Source organism: Quercus lobata, chromosome 8 (genome assembly GCF_001633185.2).
Source record: "Quercus lobata isolate SW786 chromosome 8, ValleyOak3.0 Primary Assembly, whole genome shotgun sequence".
Classification (NCBI taxonomy): domain Eukaryota; kingdom Viridiplantae; phylum Streptophyta; class Magnoliopsida; order Fagales; family Fagaceae; genus Quercus; species Quercus lobata.
Window position 1 is genome coordinate 43,711,975 of NC_044911.1, and position 26,989 is coordinate 43,738,963.

The 26,989-nt window shown below is 33.7% G+C and overlaps 1 protein-coding gene across 1 annotated transcript; it reads left to right on the plus strand.

The window, feature by feature from the left end:
- The first annotated feature begins 8,770 nt into the window (after positions 1-8,770).
- On the plus strand, positions 8,771-21,166 carry LOC115955487. Its single transcript, XM_031073611.1, has 4 exons — positions 8,771-9,127; positions 9,273-10,044; positions 17,571-20,641; positions 20,728-21,166. Exons 1-3 carry the CDS (start codon positions 9,096-9,098, stop codon positions 20,637-20,639), a joined length of 3,873 nt encoding a protein of 1,290 aa, XP_030929471.1. The 5' UTR covers positions 8,771-9,095; the 3' UTR covers positions 20,640-20,641; positions 20,728-21,166.
- Positions 21,167-26,989: the final 5,823 nt, after the last annotated feature.

A 26,989-nucleotide genomic window follows, 5' to 3' on the forward strand; every position in this document is an offset into this window, starting at 1 on the left:
TAATTTAGGGTTTGTTTGTTATTTAGTGTAAGGGCCACGTTTGGAACACTAGCCCAGACGATGGATGGACCTAGACCCAAAAAGTCTAAAACAATGAATTTGTGGAGAATGGGTTGAAAAACTGGGTTAGAATGAGTTGGATCGCGAATAAAGTGGTCCCAGTTGACCAGAACAGAGAAACAGGTTAAGTTGAATTAGAGAAAATCGTCCTTGGTACAGTCCGAGGAGATCAGTTTTTATATATACCTTATAAGTTTGATTACAGAGTTGGTTCTTCATTGCTACAGTGTTTCTCTTGTGATTTTTCAATCCCTTCTCCATGAAGGATCTTTTACATTATATAGTTCCCTTTGGACGATCTTGATCCTACACTTGTCGATCATTCAAGTTGCTACTCGAGTGCTTATCCCATCAGACACCCTTTCAGGCCTTTTGTGAGTTGTGGTAGCCAAAACAGTACTGTTTAAGGGCCTTCTCCACATAAATGTGGCAAGAAAGTTAGCTGCAAGGCATTTAATGCGGTGATAGCAGCTTTTCCTTAGATATTTCCTTACTCCCATTCTTCTAGTACGTTTCAACATGCATGCCCCTCTTAGTGGAGTTTCCTGTAGGGTCACTTTGAGCGATAGAATAGGCATTTGATCTGTGCTTCGTTCATCTGAGGAGACAATCCTCCTCGGACCACCTTTGTCGACCTCTCCACTTGCATGTTACTTATAGAACTCTGAACTTAATATCCTCACTATTGTTTATTCGTCATCGGACCAATCAACGTCCTCGGCCAAAATCTAAGACCCAATATACAATTTTGGGTCATTATCCCTACAATTAGTTATGTTGCTTATTTGATTTATATATGCATATCTTTTTAGTTTTATTTTTTTTAATTGCTTCTCAGTTGTTGTTGTTGTTGTTGTTTTTTTTATTTTTTATTTATTTTTTAACCACATGATCTATTCCAAAGATGTACTAAGAGTTAGGCATTTTTATGAGACTCAAATTCATTGGTATTTATTTTACGACATTTGTCTTATCTATAATCTATAATATATAAACCAAAGTTGTTTGACTTTTATTTGTTGATCTCATAATATTATGCCACATAAACTTTTAAGAACTCGCACTTTATTCTAATATATATTCTTTTTTTTTTTGACAAAAATATTTTTTAAAATTGAATTGAAATTTTATTCTATATTTAATTAGAACCTTCATTAGAATCTTGTAAACATCATATTATCTTTAAATAGTAGACTATAAAATTATATATATAAACACAATCATAATAAATGTATAATGCTATAATATATAGTTATGTATAGAAACACAATTATAATAAATTACTAATAACTACCGTAATGATCAAATTTCATATTTAGACAAAAAAAAAAAAAAAATCATATTATGTTGGACTTTCTCATGTATTACATAAGTGACCGACTGGTATCTACTCTATTTTCCAAGACAACTAAAATTTGGCAAGGACTAGAGTTTTATATAATTGTTGTCTTTAAACAGTTGGTAATTAATTAATTAATTAATTTATGGATTAGTAATAAGCAAAATAAAGTGATGAAAATAAGTTCATCTATACACAAAAATTGGGAAGGCAAGCATGTATGCATTGGCTAATAGATACCTTTTGTCTTGGACTATCATTGATGGTATTAGAGGAAAGTCTTTTTCAAGTTGTTAGATTAAATGATTAAATTTACCGTTTTTTAACAATTTAAGTTTTTTGAACGATTAATAATTTATCATGAAATTTGTTGAACAATTAATAATTTATTTTGAAATAAAGAGATATGATTAATACAAACTGGACCAAATGATCTACAAATTTAGCAACACAGAAACCATCAGACAGGGATTTGAAGTACAATCTCCCTAGCTGTATCTATCCAATTTTATACTCTTGGCTGCTTTTGTTGGCTCTGTTGTACGAAGATTATTCTTGGTGGTTATTTCAATAAATCATTCCTTTAGTTAGCCCCAAAAAAAGTACGATAAAGTAATTTATACGTCTTAAACTATATTTATTTTTTTATACAGTTAAAAAAAAAAAAAATCTCAAATTGGTTTTGGTAGTAATTTGAAATTTTTTGGAATTTATTAATTCATTTGGGTGGATCAATTATATACATCAATGGAGGCAATTTTTCCAATGAAAAATTAAAAATATTCGAGGTGTAGTACTACTTAATAGTTGTGAAAATTATTGAATGCCTGGTTTGAAGTCCTTTTCTTGTAGAAACTACTACTTAATAGTTATGAAAAGTATAAGTTCCAATTTTCCAATGAAAAAAAAAATTGAGGTGTAGTTTCTGCTAAGATAATTCACAACTACCATTAAGCTTAAGAACAAATTAAAGAATTGACTTCCAGTTTAACAAAAATAAAAATATTTAACGAATTATATATTTTAAAAATTATGGCCTAACAAACTAAAATTTGGATATCAAAGTTTTACTGAATATGTTTTGCGGGCCAAAGAAAGAGTAAATATTGTTTTTGATATCTTAGTACGATTTTTTTAAACCATTTTATATCCCATTTTTAGTACTGTGTTTATAGGATAGAATTTTCCTTCATATTAATTTTTCTCTCTAAATTTATACTCTTCATATATATTTTTAATTAATTATATGTTTATTTTATAGTTATTTGCCTTATTTAAATGTTTAATATATGGGTCACGCTATTAAAATATATATGGATAATTATATGAATTTTCATGTCATGGGTTGAAACCAAAACCTTTAACTCTATTTGGAAGAAATTTTTGTCATTTTTTTTTATATATCTAATTAATCATAAACCAAAAACATAAACTTAATATTTATATACATGATCTCATGATATAATGCACAAAACCACAAAATTATGAACTTTTTTACAATCTAAATTCTATAAGTAGATGATCTATTCAATCAACGGAAAAGGAAGCATAAAGAGTATCCAAGCCCCACATGTTACTCAGATCTATTTGAGGGTTTTAATGGTCTACTTCTGACAGCTTATAATGATTACTTTAATTAACATAGCTATTGAAAATGCATAGTCAAATTAAAATAAGAAATTTTTTTAAAAATAAACGTAAAATCTATAAATAGTGGTATATAGCATGTGGTTATGGAGACCAATGAACTTCACACGGATTTTTTTTTCTTTTCTAAAGCACTATAATAAATGATCTAAATCTCTTGTCTTTTTGTGGAAAATAATGTAACTTTTAGGAGAAAAAGCTACTGCATAGAGATGCACTGTCGGGTCACAAATTCTTACGTAAATGGAGAAAATTTATAGTTCCTCAAAGTGTAAAAATTAAATTAAGAATTCTCTCTCTCTCTTGAGTGTCAGTCTGTCAGGTCTCTTGAGCACAATCCTGTATTTTTCTCTTACTAAGTAAAATATGAGTCATCAAAATGATCAAACCACACATGCTGATTGTACTAAAATTGACTATTAATTATAAGGAGTGTCAATTTTTGATCAATGCATTTGCTTGATTTTTTTAATGGAATTTTGTATATTGATCAGTTCTCACACAAATCTTTTTACAAAGTAAGGTTGTACAAAACATTTTCCTAAAACGCTCATTTGTCCAGACTGCTCTGACTTATGTTAACTTGTGCGGGATAATTTATAATGTGAGGCAGTGTGGGTTGGATGGTTTGACATGTGGGTTGAGATTTTTCTTCATTTTTCTATTTGAGAGAACGAAGAAATATTTGAAATAATATATATTAAAAAGGTCAACTAAAATACTTTATTTTATGGCTCAATTAGAGAAGGCTTATTTTATTATTATTTTTTTTAAGTGAGAGAAGGCCTAATTCAAGTAAATGTATATAGTATAAAATTTTCAACTTGCACAATCTGCTAATTAGTTACTACTACCTAAATTTTCAACCAATCCACTGAATTTTAAAGGTTGGTGGGGGTGATGGGGGATTGGAATTTTTTGAACCTGCCAATGATAGGTTAGTTAAGAGTATTGGCCTCAAACCACCAAATTTTTTTTTTTGGCTATTATTAACTCAAAAATTGAAATGAGTAGGAATGAAGTTTATCATATAAGAAGCTAATGGTAGGTGCAGTAGCATTTTATGGCTATGTTTGGACAAAGAAATTTGAAAAATTGAAAAAATAGAATATACATGGATGATAATTTGAATCTTATCGTTTTAAATTTTCATTATTTTGACCGGTATATTTGAAAATGAAAAAAAAAAATTATAAACTACAATACTGATGACGGTATGACAAGTAATGAAGATGATTTGAAAATTGTAATATTGGAACAAGTTGCAAATTAATAACGTGATCTCAGTTAACTCAGCTAGTAAAGTCTGTTGATGGTTGTATAAGAGATCTGAGATTTAATCCTCGCCTACACAAAAAACTGATTGGTGTCTTGATCTGATGATAAAGAGTTATCATAGGAACGGATGCCATAAGTTGAAACTCTCTTTAAAAAAAAAAATGCAATTCATTGTTGATGAGTAATATGCTAATATGGCACCTCAACAGAATATAATGATGCGGCAGCTTGGCCATGCTATACTTGCAACTTGGCCAAGGAAAAAAAAAAAAAAACTTGACATAGCCAAGCTAGCCTTGGTGGGAAAACGACGAAATGTCCATTAACCCCCCCCATATGGAAAGGCATTTAAAACCCAACTAACCACCGAGTTTTCTGGGATATCACCATTTTTACAGGATGTGATCCATAATGGAGAAAAGAGTGTCATGATTTGAATTTCAAATCTCAAGCTTGAATGACCAAATGAGTCTATCCCCAAAAGCAAGTATAAAGGGAGGCTATCTATAGAGAAAGGTAGGAATAATTTAGATCTCATTCTACACAAAAAAAAATTCTTCAGATAGAAACCTTATTGACTAAAGCATCGGAGAGCACCCTACTAGTTCACTGGAGACGACTCTTTAGGTATTTTTCTTTTTCTTTAGAGCATCTCCAGCAATCAATGCATAGCCAAAATATAGCTAATATTTGCTCAAAATCTCTACTGTTCATGCTCCAGCAGCTTAGCTATATCCGGAAATTTTTTTTGCTAATGAACAGTAGCTCATCAGATCTGATGAGCTACTGTACATTAGCAATTGAATTTCTTGCATTAAAATATTATACCAACTCTTTATTTTATCAATTCTTTCTCTCTCATCCGGATTTCTTTTTTTCTCTCATTCTCTCCGTTGCTTCCTTTTTTTTTTCTTTTTTTTTTCCCTCTCATTCTCTCCATTGCTGTTGCTTTTTTTTTTTTTTTTTTTTTTTTTCTCATAAACCAAATGAAATCAGAAAAAATAAAAGAAAAAAGAGAAAAGAGAGAGACCTGTTCATGAGCAAAAGAACTAATCCAAACACAAACACAAACCACAAAACAAAATCCAATTCTTAAAATAAATTTGAATAAGAACAAGCAAGTATGAAAAAAAAAAAAAAAAAAAAAAAACAAGCCGATTTGCCCCAGCCTGGCGATGGAGATGCTGGAGCGGCGGTGGGAGCGGTGGTGGAGATGTTGGAGTGGTAGTGGAGATGCATGCGGTAGAGGCCAAGCCAATCTCTCCCAGTCTTTCTCCTCTCTCTCTATCTCTGTCTCTCTCTTTTCTCCGATGAGAAGAGCAATTTTTTTTTTTTTGAGGAACAGAGGAGCAAATGAGATGTTGCTGGAAGGTTCTGGAGGAGAAAAGGAGAAAAAGAAATAAAAGAAGGGGGATAGAGGACACGTGTGTGGAGGAGAATGAAATGAAAGAATAAAAAATCCTAATTGGAAAATTTTACCACAATATTTTCACAATAAATTTTAAGTAACAAATTGTTATTAGTTAATATTGACGAGAAAAAAATAATTTCAGTGGTGAGTTCAAATTAGAATTAGTAACAACTTTCCACATAAATTTTGTTGTGAAAGTATTATAAAAAATGTTGTAAATATAACACTTTTCATTAAAAAATATAATTGTTGGGAATAAATATAGGAAAAATAAATTATGATAAAGAATGAATAAAAAATGAATGAAGAAATAATATTTAAATGAGATAGAGAATGGGATAGAGAATCTGTTGGAAGTGTATTTGAAAAAGTGGGTAGGTAAAAGCTAAATGTCACTGTTCATTCTCCAAACAGTACAAAAATTTGCTGAAACTGCTGAAGATGCTCTTAACATGTATTCATAGATCAAGTCAAAGTTGTGATCAACTGAATCATCAACTATAGAATTTTAGTTTGAGATTTAGATAGTTGCAAATAATAACTTTTAAAGTTTATTGGAATTTTTAAAATAACTTTATTGTTAATTCAAATTGGGAAATTAATATTAGAAATTTCTAAAATTACAACTTTTACACAATTTTTGGATGGGAAGAAATAGGAGGTCAGGAATTAATTAGTTTCTTTGGTTTGATTGGATGAGAGAAAAAGGGTTGATTTGGAGTAGTATAATTTCCATGTACCCTAGCCTTTTGCTAATAGCCCAAATTGGGCGGAAAGAGAGCAAAAGGGAGAGTGAATCATGATAAATTTTGACTTTTATATTTTATAAAATTACTAATATGCCCCTTATAAGTCAAAAATGTTTTACTATATAATTTTCCTGAGGGCCACAAATGTAAAACACACAATTTTTCTGTTCTTTTCTTTTTGCAAACCAAACAAAAGATAAGACAGAATATATATATATATTTTTTTCTTTTATTTCCTTTCATATATCCAAACACACCAAAAGAAAATATTTCTCATTTCTCTTTCACTTTCCTTCCTCTTTTACTCTGTCTTCCCTTTCGTGCAACTATAATCAAACATAGTAATACCAGCTTAAAATCCTTCTGTCTAGACATATATAGCATAACCTCTTGATCTTACTTAATTCCGGTGCGTTTAGAATTTCAAATCTCATAATTAGAGTTGTTTGTTTGGCCATATATTTAATTTTAACAGATGAAAGTAGCTAGCTAGCAACTGAGCCATTTTAAGTCCACGAGGACAAGTAAAAACCATTCATGTGAGTTTTATGATTTGTAAGCTACGTACGTTGTCTATGTTTTTAAGGGATACTAAGATTAATTTGTATCACAACCAACATAGTAATTTTTTCCGGGCATATATCTAATTGTCATCATATATCTAATTGTCATAACTGTGAGTTTTAAAAACTCAACTCTCAATGTTGTCAATGGACCACATGAACTTATTATTCTGGTGTAGAGTAGAAGGGAATCGATTAAGTTTTCAACTTGCTGTATAGCATATAATCGACTATATGCATTTCATGCAATTTCTTGGTCCTTTTTTTTTTTTTTGCCTTTTCTTATCCAAACAATTAATAAGTCTTAAATGCTTTTGTGTCTACCTTTTTTAATATAACAATTAACTCTAGATTGACAAGTTTTGTTTACAATGGTAAGCTGTGGCAAGTTATTACTGATAAATAAAAAGTGATGCTAGTGTAGGATGAAATAAAAATTAGTAGAAACTTATTAGTTTAACAGTTGTGAAATTTGTTATATTCGTAGAATTACTTCTAATGTAAACCTACTTTTGTAGTTTGTGTTAACTGTTCCATCTTCTATAAAAGATGAAGTAGTGTTATAAACACAACAATTTTTACAATAGTTGAATTGGTATGTTTTATTAGTTTTCATCTAAATCCATCGTTAACATTGTTTTATTATTTACCATTAACCACTTATTATTTAGACAGTTGTGATATATTTTGTGAAAATTTAAAATTTTTATTGATTATTGCACACCATCCATGTGTCTTTGTGCACCATTTTTGAAATGTTATGTGAATAAGATGTGAAAAAGTTGGTATTTTTTGTAAGCATAGCATTTCTTTTTTGGGTAAAGGCAAATTTTTGTTTTTTGTTTTTTTGTTTATCTCAATTTATTTAAATAATATATTTTATATATATTTTTAGAAATAAACTTTTTTTTTATCACACATTTAACATAAAAATTATCAAAAACTGTATATCTTCATAATCATTATACAAATAACCTTTTAAAGAAAATTGCATTAGCCAGCCAAACACACACTATAGTTTATTAAGGATGGTTGGGATTAGGATGGCACGAAAGAGAGTAGCGCGTGTGAGGTAATCTTTTACCTCTTAAAGCAGAATCTTTGTTTTTTTTTCCTCATGGGCGAGTGTATGTACTATCTAGTATGTGTAATGAATGATAGTCATCGAACACATGTACTCCTAGTCCCCCACCATAATCATAAAATATGGAGTGTAACTAAAATATACTAGTTTTCACTTTCAAGTGGTAAATAATAATAATAATGTAATACTAGGATCAAAATTAAAGCTATAAACATATCAAAAAAAAAAAACTAAAGCTATAATTTTATTACTATTTATTCACATGATAAGTTGTAAGTGATAGAATTGTATCTATTACTTTTATTCCACTGAACTTGTAACATGGACATGGACATATTGTAGCAAAAATTTATCATTTATTGTTCTAACCTTCAAAAAAAAATTGAGAAGTGAATTATATTGGTAGATAATATTGTATTTAAAAATAAAATAAAAAAGAGGGTGGGGCTTACTAAAAAAGCATAGGCTAGCGCTCTCATAAGTCGCTGTCAGTCATAAATTAGGAAAAGCGAAGAGAGCTATAGAGAATTGAGACCACCACACAGAGCGGGAAAAAATATTATATACTACTAATAAATAAGAAAAAAGAAAAGAAAAAAAAAGAAAAAGTAAAAAAGCTTTCTCTTTCATACACACTGTGACTGTGTCACAGACACAATATACACTTTTCTCTCTATCTAACCTGATTTCCATTTCAATTCCTACCTTTCTTTCTTTCTTTCAACTTCTCTCTCTCTCTCTCTGTCTTCTCCAATCTTCTTCCGTAATCACCCATCACCCACTTCTCTTCTAATCTATATGTCTCTTTGTGAAAGTCTTTTCCTTTCCTTTTTTTGATTTCAACATGTAGACTCTTTTAGTTTGTTTTTTTTTGTTTTTTCATCTTTCAAGTTTCAACGTTGTCTTAGTGCTTTGTTTTTCTTTCAATTCTTCATCGTCTTAGGTAAAGAGTTTACACAAAAGCATGGCGTTTTCTATTGAGGGCTTCTCGATCCGGTAACTTTGTTCTTCAAACTCAAACTCAAAACTCTTTCTTATTACCATGATTTTATGCTTTTTTTTTTTTTTTGCTTTCAAAATCTTTCTTTAATTACTTGGTACTTTCACTTCTAACGTGTTCAAGATTTTATGTTCCCTTTAGAGAGTACACTGCAAAGATGAGGACCGTTGACGTGGTCAAGTGCTGGCCTTTCGCCAAAAGCTCAGAGATTAACGTTGGTGATGGTGGTGATGAAGATAAAGATAAAAGCAAAGAAGATATCAAGGCCTCGCTTCCTCCTATCACCGTCGCCAAGTTTCGCTGGTGGTCCCATGAGCTTCAAAGTGTTAAATCCAATCACCAGTTAGCGAGGATTCAAGGAGAACAAGATGGATTTCCAACGAAAGAGAGTGAATTTGGTGAGGAAAACTCGGAGAAAGCAGTGTCAGAAGTGGCTGAGGAGAAATTGGAGATGGTTTGCCCGGTTTGCCGTGTGTTTACTGCGGCAACTGTGAATGCTGTGAATGCTCATATAGATAGTTGCCTTGCACAGGCTTCGAAAGAAGAGCGTCGCCAAATGAGGAAGGCTAAAGCTCCTAAGAAGAGGTCCATTGCTGAGATTTTTGCTGTAGCGCCTCAGATCGAAGCAGTGGATGTTGATGATGATGATGATGAAGAAGATAGTAGTGGTGGAGAGGTCAAGGTAGGTAGTTTCCAGTTTTCAGCTGGGGATTATGTTGTTTCAACGTTTAAGGGAAAGAAGAAAATGATGAAGAAGAAGAAGAAGAACAAGAAGAAGAAGAATAGGAAGATAAAGAAAAGGGTTTTGGAAGAGAATGGTGTGGCAATTGAGAGCAGGTTGAAGAAGAACAAGAGGAAGTTGATGAAGAAGAAAAATAAGAAGGCTTTGAAAGATGGGTCAATTGCAACCAAGGTTAGTGATTTATATCATGAAATATTGTCGATTTGCAATAGTAATCTGTGATTTTGTGTTTGTTTTTGGGTTCTTTTTAGTAATTGTAGTATGTTCATTTTGGATATATAGGTAGCTAGTTTGTATCATAAAATCATGAATAGGTTCTTGATTAGGACTTATGAATTTTGGGTTGTTTTCTTATGTTACGTTCTCCATTGGGTATTTGCTCTTTTTTACTTTTCTGCTTGATATTACTGCTGAAAAAGCTGGTTAATTACTGCAATACGATTGAGAAGGAGAGCAGTGACCTTGTAATTGTACTTGTTATGTGAACTAGACGGCAATGAACTAGGCTGATCAGTAAGTATAAAGAGAAAAAGTCAAAAAACTAGGAATGGGGTTCTCATGTTTGGGAAGGATTCAGCACCTTATGGAGGTGAGGGTGGGGTGTGGTGTGGTGCTCCAGCTGTACAGTACGGGTTGGGCAGTGAAGGCTTTTATAATTTTGGAAGAGTTTTTGTCCTCGGTTTATCAAAGGGTATCCTTGATTAATGATGCTGCTTTTTCCACTGTTGCAATAATAATTTTTTGGAAGATAATCATTTGGCCCTTTGGGGCCGCACTGATTTTTGATTTGATGGCTAATATTTGATCATGAAGATTGGTGGAAATATGAATGGGAAAGATGGCCTTGAAGAGGGCAATGTTCATATATATGACTAGTTGGATCTCTTTTCTACATATAATAATTTGAAGGGACTGTTTACAAGGTTAAAAGGGTTGGAGATAACGCTACTAGTGGTGTCTATTGTGAAATGGGGTTGTTGATATGCTAGTCCAGATGATCACTGCATCTGAATATTGTGACTCAGAATGCTATACATCATTATCACATGGACTTTATCTAGTGAACTGGGGCTTATGTCAACTTCGTGGCTTATTTTATAAAATGGAAAAACAGTTTCTTATGGTATGATGTTAGAGCAAGTTAAGGGGCGTTTGTTTTTGCATTCTGGGGCCTGATATTGGATGTAATGATCTTGTCTGCATCTTGGCCGGATGGATAAGAAATGATATTCAAGACTGATTACATGTCAATTGAAAAGATGACTACTATCTCCATTGCTGTAATCAACATGTTCTTTTACTTATTTTATGTGACTTCCTGTGAGTTAAGGACGTTTGCTAAGAATATTGAAAGTTTCTTGCTCTATATAGGCCAAGGCTTCTTGTCCATGGATTACACCTCGTGAATTTGAATCAATTCTATACTTTGGATCAGAGTGAATGATTAGAGAAATAATGCTGCTTTAGATGCTGATAATTTTGAGCTGAAATGTGTTGCTCAAGAACTGCACCAGTGGAAAGTCTGCATTGGATTACGCACTTCATACTGGTTTTGAAATATTGGATCTTACCTCTTACATATAACTAGTTTAGGAGAATGTTAAATTCTGTATGGAAAATAAAATTGACTTTGACACCAAATTTGTTATCATGGCGATTATAATTTGTTAGTAAAAATCATCAGATAGCTATGAAAAGTTTTGTAGTTCGGAACAATTTCTGGCCTGCAATTTATGTAGATTTAGAGATTGAAGAGCCAAGAAATGGGATTGAAGTTATGGTGTAGGACTAGGATCTTTTTAATTTGTTTCTTGAAAAAGTCACCTAGATACTTAGAAATAGTGGAGTATCAATCTATAGAACCTTTGCTAGTTGCATGACAAAGAAATCCACAATAATGTCATCTTATTGAACTTTTGCTAGTAAACATTTGAAAGAAAAACATAGTGTGGATATTCCTCGCATGAGGGTGCTCATTTTTGTTATGGCCTTGGATTTGCATGTGTTGGTTTTTAATCTTCTTTCAATTATTTTACTTATCAGGGGAAAAAAAAAAAAAAAATTTCTTTTGGATTTTTCTTGGGCCTTCTGTATTTTATTTCATCAGTTCATTTGAATTTGTTTATCATAATTCTTGACATGCTGTTGAAGAGGCTAACTAGGAGTAATCCGCAAAGACAACGTTTAGAGGGGACAGTTTAAGCTTTTGTATGCATTTTCTTTTTGATGCCTCTTTTTATCCAGTTGTATCATTTATTTACTATCTTTGTCTAGTTTAGTTCTAAACCATTTCATTCATCATTCGCATTTAACCTCAATTCTAAATTTTCGCTCATGTTTTTCTCTTTACACCTAGAGTAATCCGTAGAGCTGAATCCCATGATATTAGGAATATCCTTTTATGTTAAGAAATGCTATTGGGAACTAATAGGCATTCATAAAAATAATTTTATCTTTACTGCACATCTTTTCTTTAAAGTAGAATTCTATTTAAGCAAATTAATGAGACGACATAAATCACCTGTTTAATCTCACAATAGTTTCAGGTTTTGATTCCCATATTGTGGTCAGATATAATTCTGCTGACTTTAGGTCCCTTCTTTTGCAACATTCCAGCAGAATGGTTTTGAGTATATTCATAGTATATTACCATCTATAAATGCAACGTTATGCTGCATTGAATGAATATATCTGTTAAAAATAATATTATGGATATGACAATATCTTTGTTCAAGTTCTTAAAGCTCATTTGTCACAACTACGCAATGGTCAATATAACTGTTTCCTTATGTTTTAAATATGTTGGAAAATGCTTGGGGTAAAAAAAAGGGTGAATGTAAGAATTACAAATAGCATCGAGCTAGTTGCCTATATATAATTTTATAAAAAAGGATGAGTTTTTTTGTGGAAAGGCATCCTTGTAGCTCAACTGGCATCTCTTGTGTTTCTAATGAAGACAATCTAGGGTTCAAATCTCCTTACCCCCATTGTAACTATCGAAAAAGAAAGGCATCAACTGAAATAGTTTCAAGGTGCACACCTTGCTTGACTTTTTTCGGGCCTGATGCTCAATATGTCTGATTTTACATGTTTTAAGGAGTTTCAAAAGGCCATTCACTTCTCTGCAAGTTGTCTTCTAAACGTCTAGCTGGATATTGAAGTGTTATAAGTTGTGTGCAACTCATTTAAACAATCATTTGAACTGCAGAAGTCATAAGATTCTTTGAAAATTCAACTGTGGTTTTTCTTCTGAATCATGAAGAGATGAGAAATAAATACTTTCCTCAAAGCTCTTTACAATAACTTGAATTTGGAGATTTTTCAAGGATTGTAAGCAAACTGTACTCGATATTTTCCCTTCCAGAATTTCTTTATATAGCTATATCTCCTAAGGAGCCCTATATGAGCAACCTCCTTAAACAAACTTCAACTAGGGGGCAGAAAGACATACGTCGATTAACCAGGCAGCTTCAAAGTTTTAGACATTTTCTAAGACATGAGCAACTAAAACTTTTTCCTTCAAATTCTATCTGTTTTTGAATGATTGACATTTGACTATCTTTTCCTTGTATTCCATTGTTGTAGATCAGTTTGCTCTCAACAAAAGGAAATATTATATGTTTGCTCTACATCTTTGCCATGTATCCAAAAATATGAATTTTATGTTAAAAGTGTACATTTCTGTTCCTCTGGCCAATTTTAGCAAGCCAAATGCTAGGCACTTAACTGTCTCCTGTAAATTTTTTACTTCAAATCCTGCTCATACACGTTTCTGTAAAAAGCCTTAAATAATCATCATAACTGAGATGATATATGATTAGAATTTCAGGATTCAACTTAGTTTACTTTGAAATATTATGTTTCCTCCTTTATCTGTAACATTTTATGATATGTTTGTTGTTTTAACTTCTCTACAATTACTACTATATGTTGTTTCTTTAAATCCTTAGTTCGCCCATAACCCAATCTACAAGAATCCTAATCCTAATCTTTAATTTGTAGTGCTGAAATTGCAAGCTTGGTATATGGCAATTACCTTAATGAATCTTCCTTAATGCGAATCCTTTTATAAAAATACTTCCCTTTTATGGTTTTTTCTTCTCTTTATTTGTCAAAAGAATGGAGTCCTTCTCTTCTGTTGCAATGCTGACAGTGCTAAACTAAATTTTGAGTTCAAATGTTATTCTTTAGCTCTTTGACGTCACTTTATAAGTGCCAATGTCATATTCTTTGAGTCTATTTCCCGTTTTTCTTCATCTTCCTCTCCTGTTCATAATTCTTCTATTTGCCTTCCTCAAGTGATCCCATTTTCTCCATCAGCCAATCTTCAGGAAACCTTTAAAATTATATAGTTGTCAATGGCTGAATGCTGCTAAGCCTTTTTCCTTAGCCTGCAGATCCATCTCTAGCTCATCCTCAACCTGTCTCTAATGTTTCTCCTACCAAGGTATTATTTCCACCTATTGTTCCCCCATACTTAAATTCTCTACCCATTGCATTGCACAAAGGTAAGCATGGCTGCATTTCTCTCCCAATATGCAACTTTGTTTCATATGAACACGTGTCCTCGTCTCTCCGTGCTTTCACTGCCTTTGTTTCTTCTGTGATTTTTCCTTAGTCTGTTAAGGAGGCCTTGTTAATTCTTAATTAGAAAATAAAAAAAGGGAAGTAGAGATGTTATCATTTCACCATAATGGCACTTAGGATTTTGTTCCTCTTCCTTTTGGAAAGTATATACGGTTGGCTGTTGTTGGGTGCACACTGTGAAATAGTTACCTGATGGGTCTATTGAGTGCTTGAAGGCTTGTCTTGTGACAAAGGGGTATACCTAGAACAACGACATTGAATATTCTGAAACCTTTTCACCGATTGCTAAGATTGCCTTTGTTTGAGTTTTCATATCCCTAGCTGCTAATCTTGGTTGGCAGTTATACAAAAAAAAAAAAAAAAAAAAAAAAAAATCTTGGTTGGGTGTTATTTTAGTTAGATGTGGACAACGCGTTTTTAGATGTTAATTTACATGATTCAGTCTAAGTAGAGTAACGAAAAATGCTGTTTAGACCCCTAGCATGACTTATAACCAATTTTAATGATTTATTCAACAAATAAATTGGGTAGTCAATTAATCACTATTCAAGCATAATATGGAAAACAACAAATCACATCAACCATAAACACATGCACACATAGACTACTGGCATATTTACACAGAGTGAAAACTCAAATGGTAAAAACACTTCGGAGCCAAGCCAAACTCATCAAATCCACTATGAAGATTGTTGCTATATAGACTCGTTAAGAATCTAGGCCCCGGTTGTGCCAAATTTATCTAATTTTAAACCAAGTTAATTATTAGTCCAATTATGTGCTTGTTCTCAATTGGTTTACTCAAACACCATACCATACAAAATAATTCACATAGAGACAACGATATGATGACCCAAAGAAAATCAATAGAACAACTTATCCCACGGTAAAAACCACTAGGAGGGTTTAACCTAACAATCCCAAGGTAAACAAAATCCACTATGAATAGAATGGAAGTTTATGCAATAAACTTAACCTTAAATCTAGTACTACCTCATTCAGTACATACTAACGTGACTCCACGCAACTCCGGATCCACACACTTCTATTCTAGACTTTGTTGAACGTGAATCTCCCACTCATGACTTCAAGCAACCACCTGAAGATTTGTACAAGTAACTTTGTTGTAACTTGATTGCAGTAACTTCAGTTTGATCGCCAGATCTTCAGAACTTCATTTTGATCTTTGGTTGATGCTTTAAGTGAGTCATTGAAAATCTACAATGCTTGTGTACAAAACACGACTCTCCAAAGTCTTGAAAAATGTGCCCTAGGGTTGTTTATACACTTGACTTGAAAACCATGAATTCCTAGATCAAACGGCTGAGAGCAAATAGAACCAGAAAACTGAATATGCACGAATCTCGATGGGTCGACCTGGAATTGAGTTGGAGTTGAGATTCCTGAAAATCTTATTCTTTTTTTTTGCTTGAACCTTAGCTTGTCTTGAACTTGATCTTGGAATTAAACACACTAAGATTCCTAAGATTGGTTACACAAGGTCACACTTTGCCAACATAGTCCTATGGACTCAACAAGACTAACTTATTAAACCTCTAGTAAAAGTAGACACTGTATCAGAGCTCCCCACTCCTACTGCAATTGTTGAACTAGCCTTTAGCCTTCACAGTGATTTGATGCAGCAAGTCGATTGCCGGCTGCCAAACCAATGACTTGGTTACTTCAAAGCCACTTTAAGATTTTGGTGTTGCCTTTTTGGTTTCAGTGGCGCATCCAATAGACTCTAGGTGATCTTTGGAACTCTCAACCTCTCAAAGATGATCAATGGGAGAGGGTTGGAAGACAAAGAATGCTATCAAATGGTTTGTTTGTTTGTTTTTGTTTTGTTTGTTTTTTTTAGCTGTCTTCCTTCTCACAAACTTAGGGTTGGTATAGGGTTTTTATATAAGCAGGGTTTGGGCTAGTGATGGCTACACAAATGACTTTAAAAGAAAGTCTCGAAATTTCCTTAACATGGTATCATTTGATCAAGTCTACCGAGATTTTCTGTCTGATTTTCAATCTCACATGACTGAGCTTGACATTTTGCATAGTGAACAGAAGTTTCAATCTCAGCCTTTTCAACCTTCAGCCTTCATTACCACTATTCAGTATCAAAACCCAACAATACAGATAAATTTGTCATGGAATTAGCCAACACTTAAAAATCTTGACTAGTAACAACCGGGGTTTGTTGCTCAAGAGTATGGGAAGGTTTGTAGACTGTGCAAACCTTGTGTAAGTGATACTAGCCATCCATATAATTTCATTCTGCATGAATATATGAAATCATCTGGGAGCAACTATTAATGGCATGGCATGGGCATGTATGGGAAACATGTTTGAATTGAATCATATGCACTTTCATCTGTCATAAACAGTGCAGAGAAAAATATCCATGTGTCTGAATATGATTGGGATATGTTTGAAACTGAGGAACAAAAGCATTCATGGCATTACTCCATTTTGAATGCATCAGTTTTCATCTGATATCCCTCTGTCCTACAATCTTGGGTACATAATAGAAGTAACATGAAGATGTGCAAACTTTGCATGCATCCATCTGACACCTAGACCACATCTACATGCAGCCTTGCATTCATGCCTTCGAAAAGAGTTAAAAGTCATTCTGTTATGTCCAGAAGCATCACAATGCTCACTGTCTCACTGCATCAATGTGTATATTAAAATATTTTTATCACAATATTTTTTTATGCTTCTAATAAAACTAATACCATCTCATACTTGTGACTCTTGAGTATTTTTCAACCTTATGATTTCACAAGATAAATTTCATTGGCAAAAACTAAAAAAGTTATTTTTAAAGCTCCAATACTTTAATTTAGTGTTCTTCCAGGACCCATGGATGCTATTTTCTGAGCCTGCCGCCCATCCTTGTATTATTCTCCTAAGCATAGGGAACATTTAGTACCTTTTACTCCTTTATGTTAAAACTGGGTGTTATAATGAAAGGGCTAGAACTTAGTCATCAACTTACCATGATATTGTAAACTATTTTATTCTACCCATTAAACCATATATAGTTCAAAAGCGTTGTCATTTTCAAAACCTTGTATGACATGATGTTACGGGTTTCCTGTTCTTCTCAGGAGAATCTGCTCGAGCTCAAACTCCATCCTCCAGTCGAGTTAACTGGAAAACTGAAAGGTTCATTGTGTAATAAGAGGTTTCGAGAGGGCATTTTGGATGCTTCTGCTGCCATCCAAGGAAAGAAACCAAGTCTGAAATGCTTATCTACACAAAAGAAGCTGAAAGTTGTTCAGACATCCAAATTGATTGCAAAGCAGCATAAGCCAGTGATTCCTGTTCGCAGCATTCTCAAAAGCCATAAAAAGGTTGTTTCAGAGCTTAATCCTGAAATTTACGACTTGCATTGTGGTAGTCTAGTGAATCATTCTGCTATCCAACGGTCTGATAGGCATGTTAGGTTCTCAGACAAGGATGACATACTTGGTCCAAGGAAGAAGAATCTTTCAGATGCCTCTGAGCACAGCATTGGCAACCTATTTTCAGATTCTTTTTCTGCTTCACCAGGGAAGGACCAGTCCACTGAATGTGATAAAGAAGTAGCCACTATGGAGATAGATGGAACTGATGATGATGATGTTTTCATTAGTACAGATAACAGAACTGAGCCTCAACCTATAGCAGGGAAGAAACAGTTGCTCAATACTCATGATCATGATGATAACACATGTTTTTTGAGGCCAGATATTACTTGTCAAGACAAAATAAATCATTTTCCAGAGAAATCAGTGACTCTGAGTCAAATTGCAATTCATGAAGATAATATGCACATGTTTGATCAAGGTCATTCGACTGTGTCACATAAACCTGCATATGCTGGCAATCCTAGACTCATTTCTGCACTGGAAGAAAGGCATAATCCTCATGTAAATGCTCAAGTAGGTGGTAATGTTATCAGAGCTTTCAATGATAGTGGAAAATCGATTGATCATTTTGCAGATTCTATCCATGGAGCTGCTGCAATGAATTCATTGGAAAATACACGGGCTTCTTCACAGCCTTCATCATCTTGCTTTGTTTTAGATGAAAATGCAAACAGGACACTTCCATTTGTGTCACAATCTGCTACAGAGAATTATAATGGATGTACTCTCAATTACAGACCATTTTGTCATGTGTCTCCAACAGAGTTGATGAGTAGCATCTATCCATTTCCAGAGTGGAAGCATAGAGCAGTTTCGTATAAAGAAAAGTCCATGGATGAAGGATTTTTTGGCTTGCCTCTCAATTCACAAGGTGAGTTAATACAGTTTAGCTCAAGTGGGAGAGGTGGCTTGGACCAGCTGAGGCTACCCAGTACAATAACTGGTTCTTCCAGTTGCTTACCTGTGCACAATCTTGTCCTGCCACAAAGTTCTGGGGATTATTTTAGTGTGAAGAAGAGGCATTTTGTTGAGAGAGAACATCCAAAAGATTCATTAAACTTGTTTCCTTCGCAGAATTATGTTACAGAGATCCCTAAAGGACATTTACCAGCTAGGTTAGGTGTCACTGAATTAGAAGGTGCCGGAAGATCAGATGTTCGCTGGCTTAATTCTGAGAGGGGGAACAACCACTCTGTCCACCTGCTTGATTCAAACCTGAACCTGTCTGATGTTTCTTTCAAAGGATGCTGGCAATATAATCAGGTGCAGAACCAAAATGCTAATGGGATTATTCATCATAAGGAAAATTCAGATAAAATCTTGCGAAATTCTACCCAACCAACAATGCGGCTGATGGGAAAAGATGTAGCAGTTGGTAGAAGTAGTAAAGAGATTCAAGGATTTGAGGATGGGAAGGTGTGGACTGATAAGGAAATCATCACAGAAGATCGTCGTGTACATGCTTCCCTGGAAAAATCATTTATGGAGAGAAATTTTCTGCAGGACTGGATGTTACACCCTGCATCAGGAAAATCGAAGGACGCTCAGTCATTAGAAATTCAATGCAATCACACTTCACAGAGCAATTTACTGATGAAAGCTCCAGAACCTAGTTTTTCTAACCCATTCCTCAATTGGCAATCTAATGTGGTTCATCGAAATGGCAGCCTTACCATCAATGAAAACCGTAGTAATGAAGTACATTCCTTTGTTCATTCACCTGCTTCATCGGCAATGTTTAGTGGTGCACCCGGCTTCCAGGAGCCCTTTATGTCTGAAGCTGAAACTCTAAGAGTCAATTCTCAGTTACCACTAATATCTACCCATCACATTAACTGTCAGCATATGCCTTGGAGTCCTGTTGAACTCAATCACAAACAGAGTCTACCTCATGCTACAAAATCAGCCTTCAACTTTCCTTTCTTGCACCCAGATTGTAGAGAAAATGTCCAACCCTCTTGGTTTCAGGGATCCTCAACGAGCCTGCCCCCATGGTTATTGCATGCGCAACAGGATAAACCACTAATTACCTCCCCTCAACCTTTTTCTGATGTGGGTGGTAAATACTTTCCCCAGCTTACGTCTGGAACTAATTTTTTTCCTACCCCACCTGTGCATCATTTACCAGAAGTTTCTTATCATTACAATCCCATAAACTCTTACTCACACATGAGGAATTCACTTGGTACAGCATCTATGTTTCACCCTCCACTTGTTTCTGGAGTTAATTCAACTTCTTCTGTCAACATGGGCTACAGGAACAGAATCAAGTTCAAAGATACAGTGAAGTCGAAAGCTTTTGCTATCAAAGACCCTCTTCCTTGCAAGAAAACCAAGAGGCCGGCAGCTAAAGTAGATCATTCAACAAAGCCCACCAGGGTACCTAATTTAGAAATGCCAAAAGATTTAAGTGCTGTGACAGGGTTGACAAGAGAAAACTTTAGTGGGGACATTCAAGGTAATGCAGGAGTAGTTGAACTCAACCGAAGCAAGGATAAAGCAATCAGGGTATCATTTTGCCCACACGAGAATGAAAATGACGGGCTTGGAACTTCATCTGGCACTGATCCTTCCAAAGTGGATAATGCCGCAAGATTAGGTCCTGTTAAACTAAGTGCTGGAGCAAAACACATCCTGAAGCCTAGTCAAGCTATGGATCAAGATAACTCTAGGCTAATCCATTCAACTATCCCTTTTGCTATGCCAACAGATTGTGGTAGTGTGCCAGAGTCTCAGAAGAAATTAACAAAAATTTACAAGTTCTAGAAGTAAGTCTTACTATGTTATATAAATTACTCAGGCTTCCTTTTTGTCCACCATGCTTCATTCACACTGCATTTTGTGAATTTTACAGGATTGCCTCCGAGTCAAAGATACAAGGTTGCTAGATCTTCATGTTTGACTACTTTTGGGTTGCTAAATTCAAAGGACATATAGTATTTTCAGGTTCAGGCATTTGCATGTGCAGCACTAGCTCCAATGGGGGGTTGAATGATGTAACCATGGTTTGGAATCCACTTACAAAAGATCAGCTGCTAGGTTATGCTTTTGATATATGCTTTTTAATCGGTTGTTTCTCCAGGTGTCATCTATATAGTGGTTTTGATACTTCTCTAATGAATTATTATGTAATCTGGAGGACTTATTTTATTTTATTTTATAAAATTGTCATTCTGTTGCTGAAAATGTTGGTGTGATAATTATTTCTTGAACGTTGAATGTGTGGGATGTTAATTTTGTGAAAGTTCTTATACAGTTTTCAGTAATCAGTAAGATGGGTTTTTTTTCCTCAATGATGTAATCATGACTCTTTGAGCACCAGACTAACGTTGGGAATATATTATTTATTGAGAAATGATATATTCACAATATTTTTACAACATTATTACAATAAATCTTAAGTGTTAGGTTGTTATTGTTGGGGTAAAAAAGTAATCTTAGTGTTAGGTTCAAATTTGAACTAATAACAACTAATCGTCTGTGATTTGTTGTAAAAATGTTATGGACGTAGCATCTCTCTTATTTATTTGTCAATTAGCAAAATATTATGAGGGTTTTTAATGGAATGTAAAATGGTTTTTTTTTTTTTTAATAGGAGGAATGGAAAAGAAAAACACAAATTGTTTTACTATACCATTCCTTTTTCTTTTCTTTTTCTTTTTTTGTCTTTTTTTCTTTTGGCAAAAATTCAAATCGCATCGTTTAAGTTTGAGTGAATTTTGGATGAATTGATATTTTCATCTATAAAAGAGCATCCATATATATGGCCATATGGGCAATTCACTAGTTGAAACCTTAGTCCTAGGTTGTTATGTGTGGGTAATGGGGACCCAAAAGTCTAAGAGACCTCTTAAGTGAGGTGAAGTGAGGGAGAACCAAATATTAACTCATTGACTAAATAGAGAGAGGTCGTGCATCTTATATAAAGGCTTTAGACTCTAATTGATAAGATACATTTTCTCACGATACTATATATATGTCATGTGAGGAAGAATAGAACCATACAGCTTGTGCGGCCAAAGCAGAGAATATCCAGTTTGTTGGGATCGTTGTGGCGTGAGCGTGTCAGTATGTATTTTAGTAATAGTTTTTTTCTTCGATTGAGATAAACTGGAAATAATTTTCTTTCTTTCTTTGTTTTCTAGTTTGATTTATTTAGTATTTATTTGGTAATATGCCCCCTCCCAAATAGATTGGGTAATAAAACTCTTTTCTTGTTTAATTCTTAAAATGTTGAATGAAAAAAATATATATACATATATAAATATATATATATATATATATATTTAATTTTAAATGTTTAGTCCATGGGAGGAAGAATGAGAGATCCAAACCAGTAACTTTTACTACATTAAAAAAAAGGATTACTTAGGCCATGTTTGGATGCATATTATTCATCAAATTTCCATCACTCAATTTCCGTTACTCATCACTTTAAAATACTATACCTGTTTGGCACCAACACTCAATATTTTTCACACTATTTGTGGGTCTCATACCTGTCACTCGGTGCGGTTTTTTTTTTTTTTACTAGTACCCAGATCACCCGAACCCAGTGAAAGAAGAAAGGAAAAAAAAAAGAAAAAAAAGAAAAAGAAACCCAAATCACCAAACCCAGTGAAAGAAGAAGAAGAAAAAAAAAAAAAAAAAAAAAGAACACAGAAACCCAAACCCAGTGAAAGAAGAAAGAAAAAAAAAGGAAGAACACCCGAGACCGAACCCAAGAGAAGAAAGGGAAAAAAAAGAAGCAAGAACACCCGAGACTGAACCTAGGAGAAAAAAAAAAAAAAAAAAGCAAGAACACTCGAGACCAAACCCAGGAGAAGAAAGGAAAAAAGAAAAAAAGGAAGACACCTCAGACCGAACCTAGGAAAAAAAAAAAAAGAAGGTAGATTGGTCAAAAGGTGCGGCTGAGTTATGACTAGTGGGTCCTCCATGTGTGTTTAATTACAAAAATGCCATTGAGTTATGAGTTATGGAAACTGGAAAAAAAAGCTAAAATGTGTTTTCAGTTTCTATAACTCATTACTCAAAAATCAGATAATTGAGTGATGGAAACAGAGTGATGGTGGTGCCAGACGGATTTCTCGCTATAGGTCCCACCATTTTTGAGTTATGAGTTATGGAAATAGAGAATTGAGTTATGGAAACAAGCCATCCAAACCCTCCCTTAGTTTCCGCAATTTAGTATTGTAAGCATCACCATGTTTCTTCTATTTTTTAATCTTCTATACAAGTATGTACCAGCATTTTCAATGAATTTAAGAGAGATTGTTAGAATATATTATTAATTACCATAAATACATAGGTTATGATTTGTAGAAGATTATGGACTAGTGTAGTTTTATAATATCATGAGTTATCATTGTCTTAGGGTTATCATACTTTTTTTTAAAGAAAAAAGAGGGTTATCATACTAAGTTTAAGATATTCTTATGTATACTCTACATTGAATTAATTGTAACACATGGTTCATAATATTAAAAACTTAATTGTAACACATGGTTCATAATATTAAAAACTTAGTTAGTATTGTGGATGTAGATCATCATGCAAAACAACACTAATTCTCTTATTTTCTCTTTATTTCTCTATACTATTTTATTCCCTCTTTCTATTTTAAAATGGTATCAAGTTAGGGTTTTGAAACCCATCTCATTGTCCTTTTTTGGTGTTCCTTCTCAGTACTACCTCACCCTAAGGTCATTCTTAGAGTCATTTAAGTAATGTTTCTTTAAGATCTTAGCCTTTCAAGCACATTATCAAGTATTTTTTAGTAAACTTGGTACACCCTAACTCAACATTAGCATGATATTATTTGTTTTGAATTGCTCCTCACGGTTTTAAAAGGCCTTATATCAATTTGGGTCCAAGGCCTCCATAAAAGGCGCAGTACATCTCCCTACCTAGATGATGTGGGACTCAGTCAGGATTTGGGTCTCTATCATCTCACATTTTGACATTTTGGATCCCCACAATCCACCCCCTTAAGGACCATGTGTCCTTGTGTGGGACCTACCCACCATCCCATCGCATAGGGCTCCGCTTTGATGTCATTCTATCATATCCTAACTCATCATTGGCATGATTTTGTCCACTTTAGGTTGTCCTTCATTGTTTTAAAAGGCCTCATATCAATTAGAGTCCAAGGCCTCCATATAAGGCCAAAACCTTCCCCTACGTAGGCGATGTGGGTCTCACTGTCCTTTTTTGGTGTTCCTTCTCGATACAGGTAATACCTTCCTCTAAGGTCACTTTTAGAGCCATTTAAGTAATGTTTCTCTCAAATATTAGCCTTTCAAGCACATTTTCAAGTTTTTTAGCACACTTATCACACCTAACTTACCATTAGCAAGATATTGTTTGTTTTGAATTGACCCTCATGATTTTAAAAGGCCTTATATCAATTAGGGTCCAAGGCCTCCACATAAGGCGTAGTACATTCCCCTACCTAAGTGATGTGAGATTTAATCAAGATTTGGGTCTTTCTCATCTCACACTTTGGCCTTTTGAATCCTTACAATCCACTCCCAAGGACCACATGTCCTTGTGTGGGACCTACCCTCCATCCTATTGCATAGGGGTTTGTTTTGATGTCATTATGTCACATTTTAATTCATCATTAGCATGATTTTGTCCATTTAGGTTGCCCTTCACCATTTTAAAAGGCCTTATACTAATTAGAGTCCAAGGCCTCCATATAAGTTCCAAAACCTTTCCTTATCTAGGCGATGGGGATCTCAGTCGAGGTTTGGATCTCCCTCACCTCACCTCACTTAAAAGATCTTTTGGTCTTTTAGGTTCCCACAATACTACTTAAAAAAAAAAAATGTAGAGGTAATATGCAAAACTGCACAAAAAATTAGCCAAATGATGTTAAAAGTGCCCTCACATGCCATCCAAATTTTATGTATGCCATACCCACGCGTCGAACATGGCGATGTGGCACCAACATAACTCATTCTCTAGTCACTGATATAGCTGTTCTCTAGTCCTAATAGTCATCTTTTGGCCTTCAACCCCTTCTCCATGTTTTCACACCTTACATTATATATCATGACTAGTCCATTTTATATCCAATTTGATCATTTATGGTCATGGTTTTCTTCATGAGCATATATTTCAAACTCAAGATGTTTTCAAAATTCTACCATGAATTTTAGGGAGCATATTAGAATATATTAGGATATCATCAAAAATGTATAGACTATGATTTTATAAAATACTATGGCTACCATAGTTTTTTAATTTTTAATTGATTGGACTACTATGATTTTAAGGTTGCCATGCTAAACTTAATGTATTCTTATATGTATGTATTCTACATTGGGTTAATTGTAATAAACTAATCCAAATAGAAAATATGTAATCTTCTGGGGCATTCTGTCGTGGGCTTAAGCCGTCAAACAAAATCACTTTAATTCTCTTTTCTTACTTTTTCTACAACTCACATTCTATTTCCCTCAACTAAAGATGCAGAAGCCACGGGAGCAGCTAATAAGTTTTTGTATTTTCGTGGTAAGTAAAGGGTAATATAATTTATTTTTGGGCTAAATCAAAGGGAAATAAGTTACAATAACCTATATGTAGCATTTTTTTATTTTCAAGTTGCGCTAGAGTATAAATGGTGAATGTCAATATATATATATATAATCCTCTATGGTAGTTTTTGGCTGACTGGCTCAGTAGTAAACAGGGCGGCCTCTCCATTATGCTTCGCTCGAGTACCAACTTGTTTTGCAAAAACGGAAAGGAAGGCAATCAAGGCATATAATTAACACGGCTTAAGCAATAAGTTGAAGATAATTAAACCTATAATATAATCATTATTACAAAAATCTCTACAATACTTGCTCCACGAATACAACAGATGGGTAATAAAAAGAACCCTCGAAATTCTTGGTGATGGTCAAATTTTGCATCAAAGTAGATCAAAACATATGTATAACTGGTTGACTGCCACCTTTTTTCCTTTGGTTAAAGCAGACAGCAAATATGTGTTCACAGGTTGTTTGTGTTGAAGGTCTGCAACACTCTGCAGAGCCTATTTATAAACTTGGGTGCTTACGTAAACGCATGAATCTCCCAATTCATAGAATATACTAATTAAAGCTATGTATCCAAAATAAGAAAAGATAAATAAGTTTAACCAAAAAAAAGAGATATATAATTAAGACAGGATTTTCAGACATAATCAGACCTGAGACCTCTCAGTGTTCAGAAAATTAACTAAAAAAGTGATAGAAGCCAGACAGTTGCAGCCTTGCAGGTTGCTAACTAGATTCGCCAGACTAGCTAGTACAGTGCTAGGGTATGATAAGCAGTAGAACCAGCTGGACAATGTTTTTTTTTTTTTTTTTGGAGAATAGCTGGACAATGTTTAACCAAATAGATTTAGAGTTACACAATTTTTTACAAAATATCTTAAAACAACTTGCTTGTAAGTTGTTAATAGGAGATACAAAAGTAACCAAACATGTTGATATTGAAACCAAATGAGAATCAATAAAAATCTACCAATTCATTTGTTGTTAAAATTTTTGTGTTTAAAACATAAAGTCTTGGGACACAAGTTTTGTGCAACAAGTTGATCTATACATATCAGATTAAGATGAAACAGTACATTAATATATTCATTCTTAATAGTTTCACATACATATTTAGCATTTATGGTGATGATGTACCATTAAAAAAAATTGGTCCATGTCATTTTTTTTTTCTTTTTCTTTTCTAGAGATGGTGAACTATGAAGTGTGTAAACTTAATAATTTAGTATTATTTAACTTTTATTTTTGAGTAATTTGTTATTTGTTATCTTATTTGCATTAAAAGGAAAACAAATAATCATATTTATTACTGTTATTATTACTTTTTTTTTTCTTTTTTTTTTGTATGTGGGAAAATACAGGTCAACCCGTAACTTGATTGACCCGACCCGCTTGCAACCCATTTAGGATGATCCATTTTTAACCTGAACTTGATTTGACTCATAATCCTAGTAACTTGACCCAACCTCTTTGCTAGGTCTAGTGAATTTAGGTGCATCAATCATAAAATGACGCTTAAGCATATTGTGAATTTGGACATGTATTTAAAAATTTTCCATTTTGAAATAG

What these genes read in the sequence shown, in the direction of transcription:
- LOC115955487 (XM_031073611.1), top strand. Translation starts at nt 9,096, where the DNA reads ATGGCGTTTTCTATTGAGGGCTTCTCGATCCG. An exon ending in ATTGAGGGCTTCTCGATCCG is followed by an intron (nt 9,128 to 9,272) that starts GTAACTTTGTTC and finishes TGTTCCCTTTAG; the next exon opens with AGAGTACACTGCAAAGATGA. An exon ending in ATGGGTCAATTGCAACCAAG is followed by an intron (nt 10,045 to 17,570) that starts GTTAGTGATTTA and finishes TGTTCTTCTCAG; the next exon opens with GAGAATCTGCTCGAGCTCAA.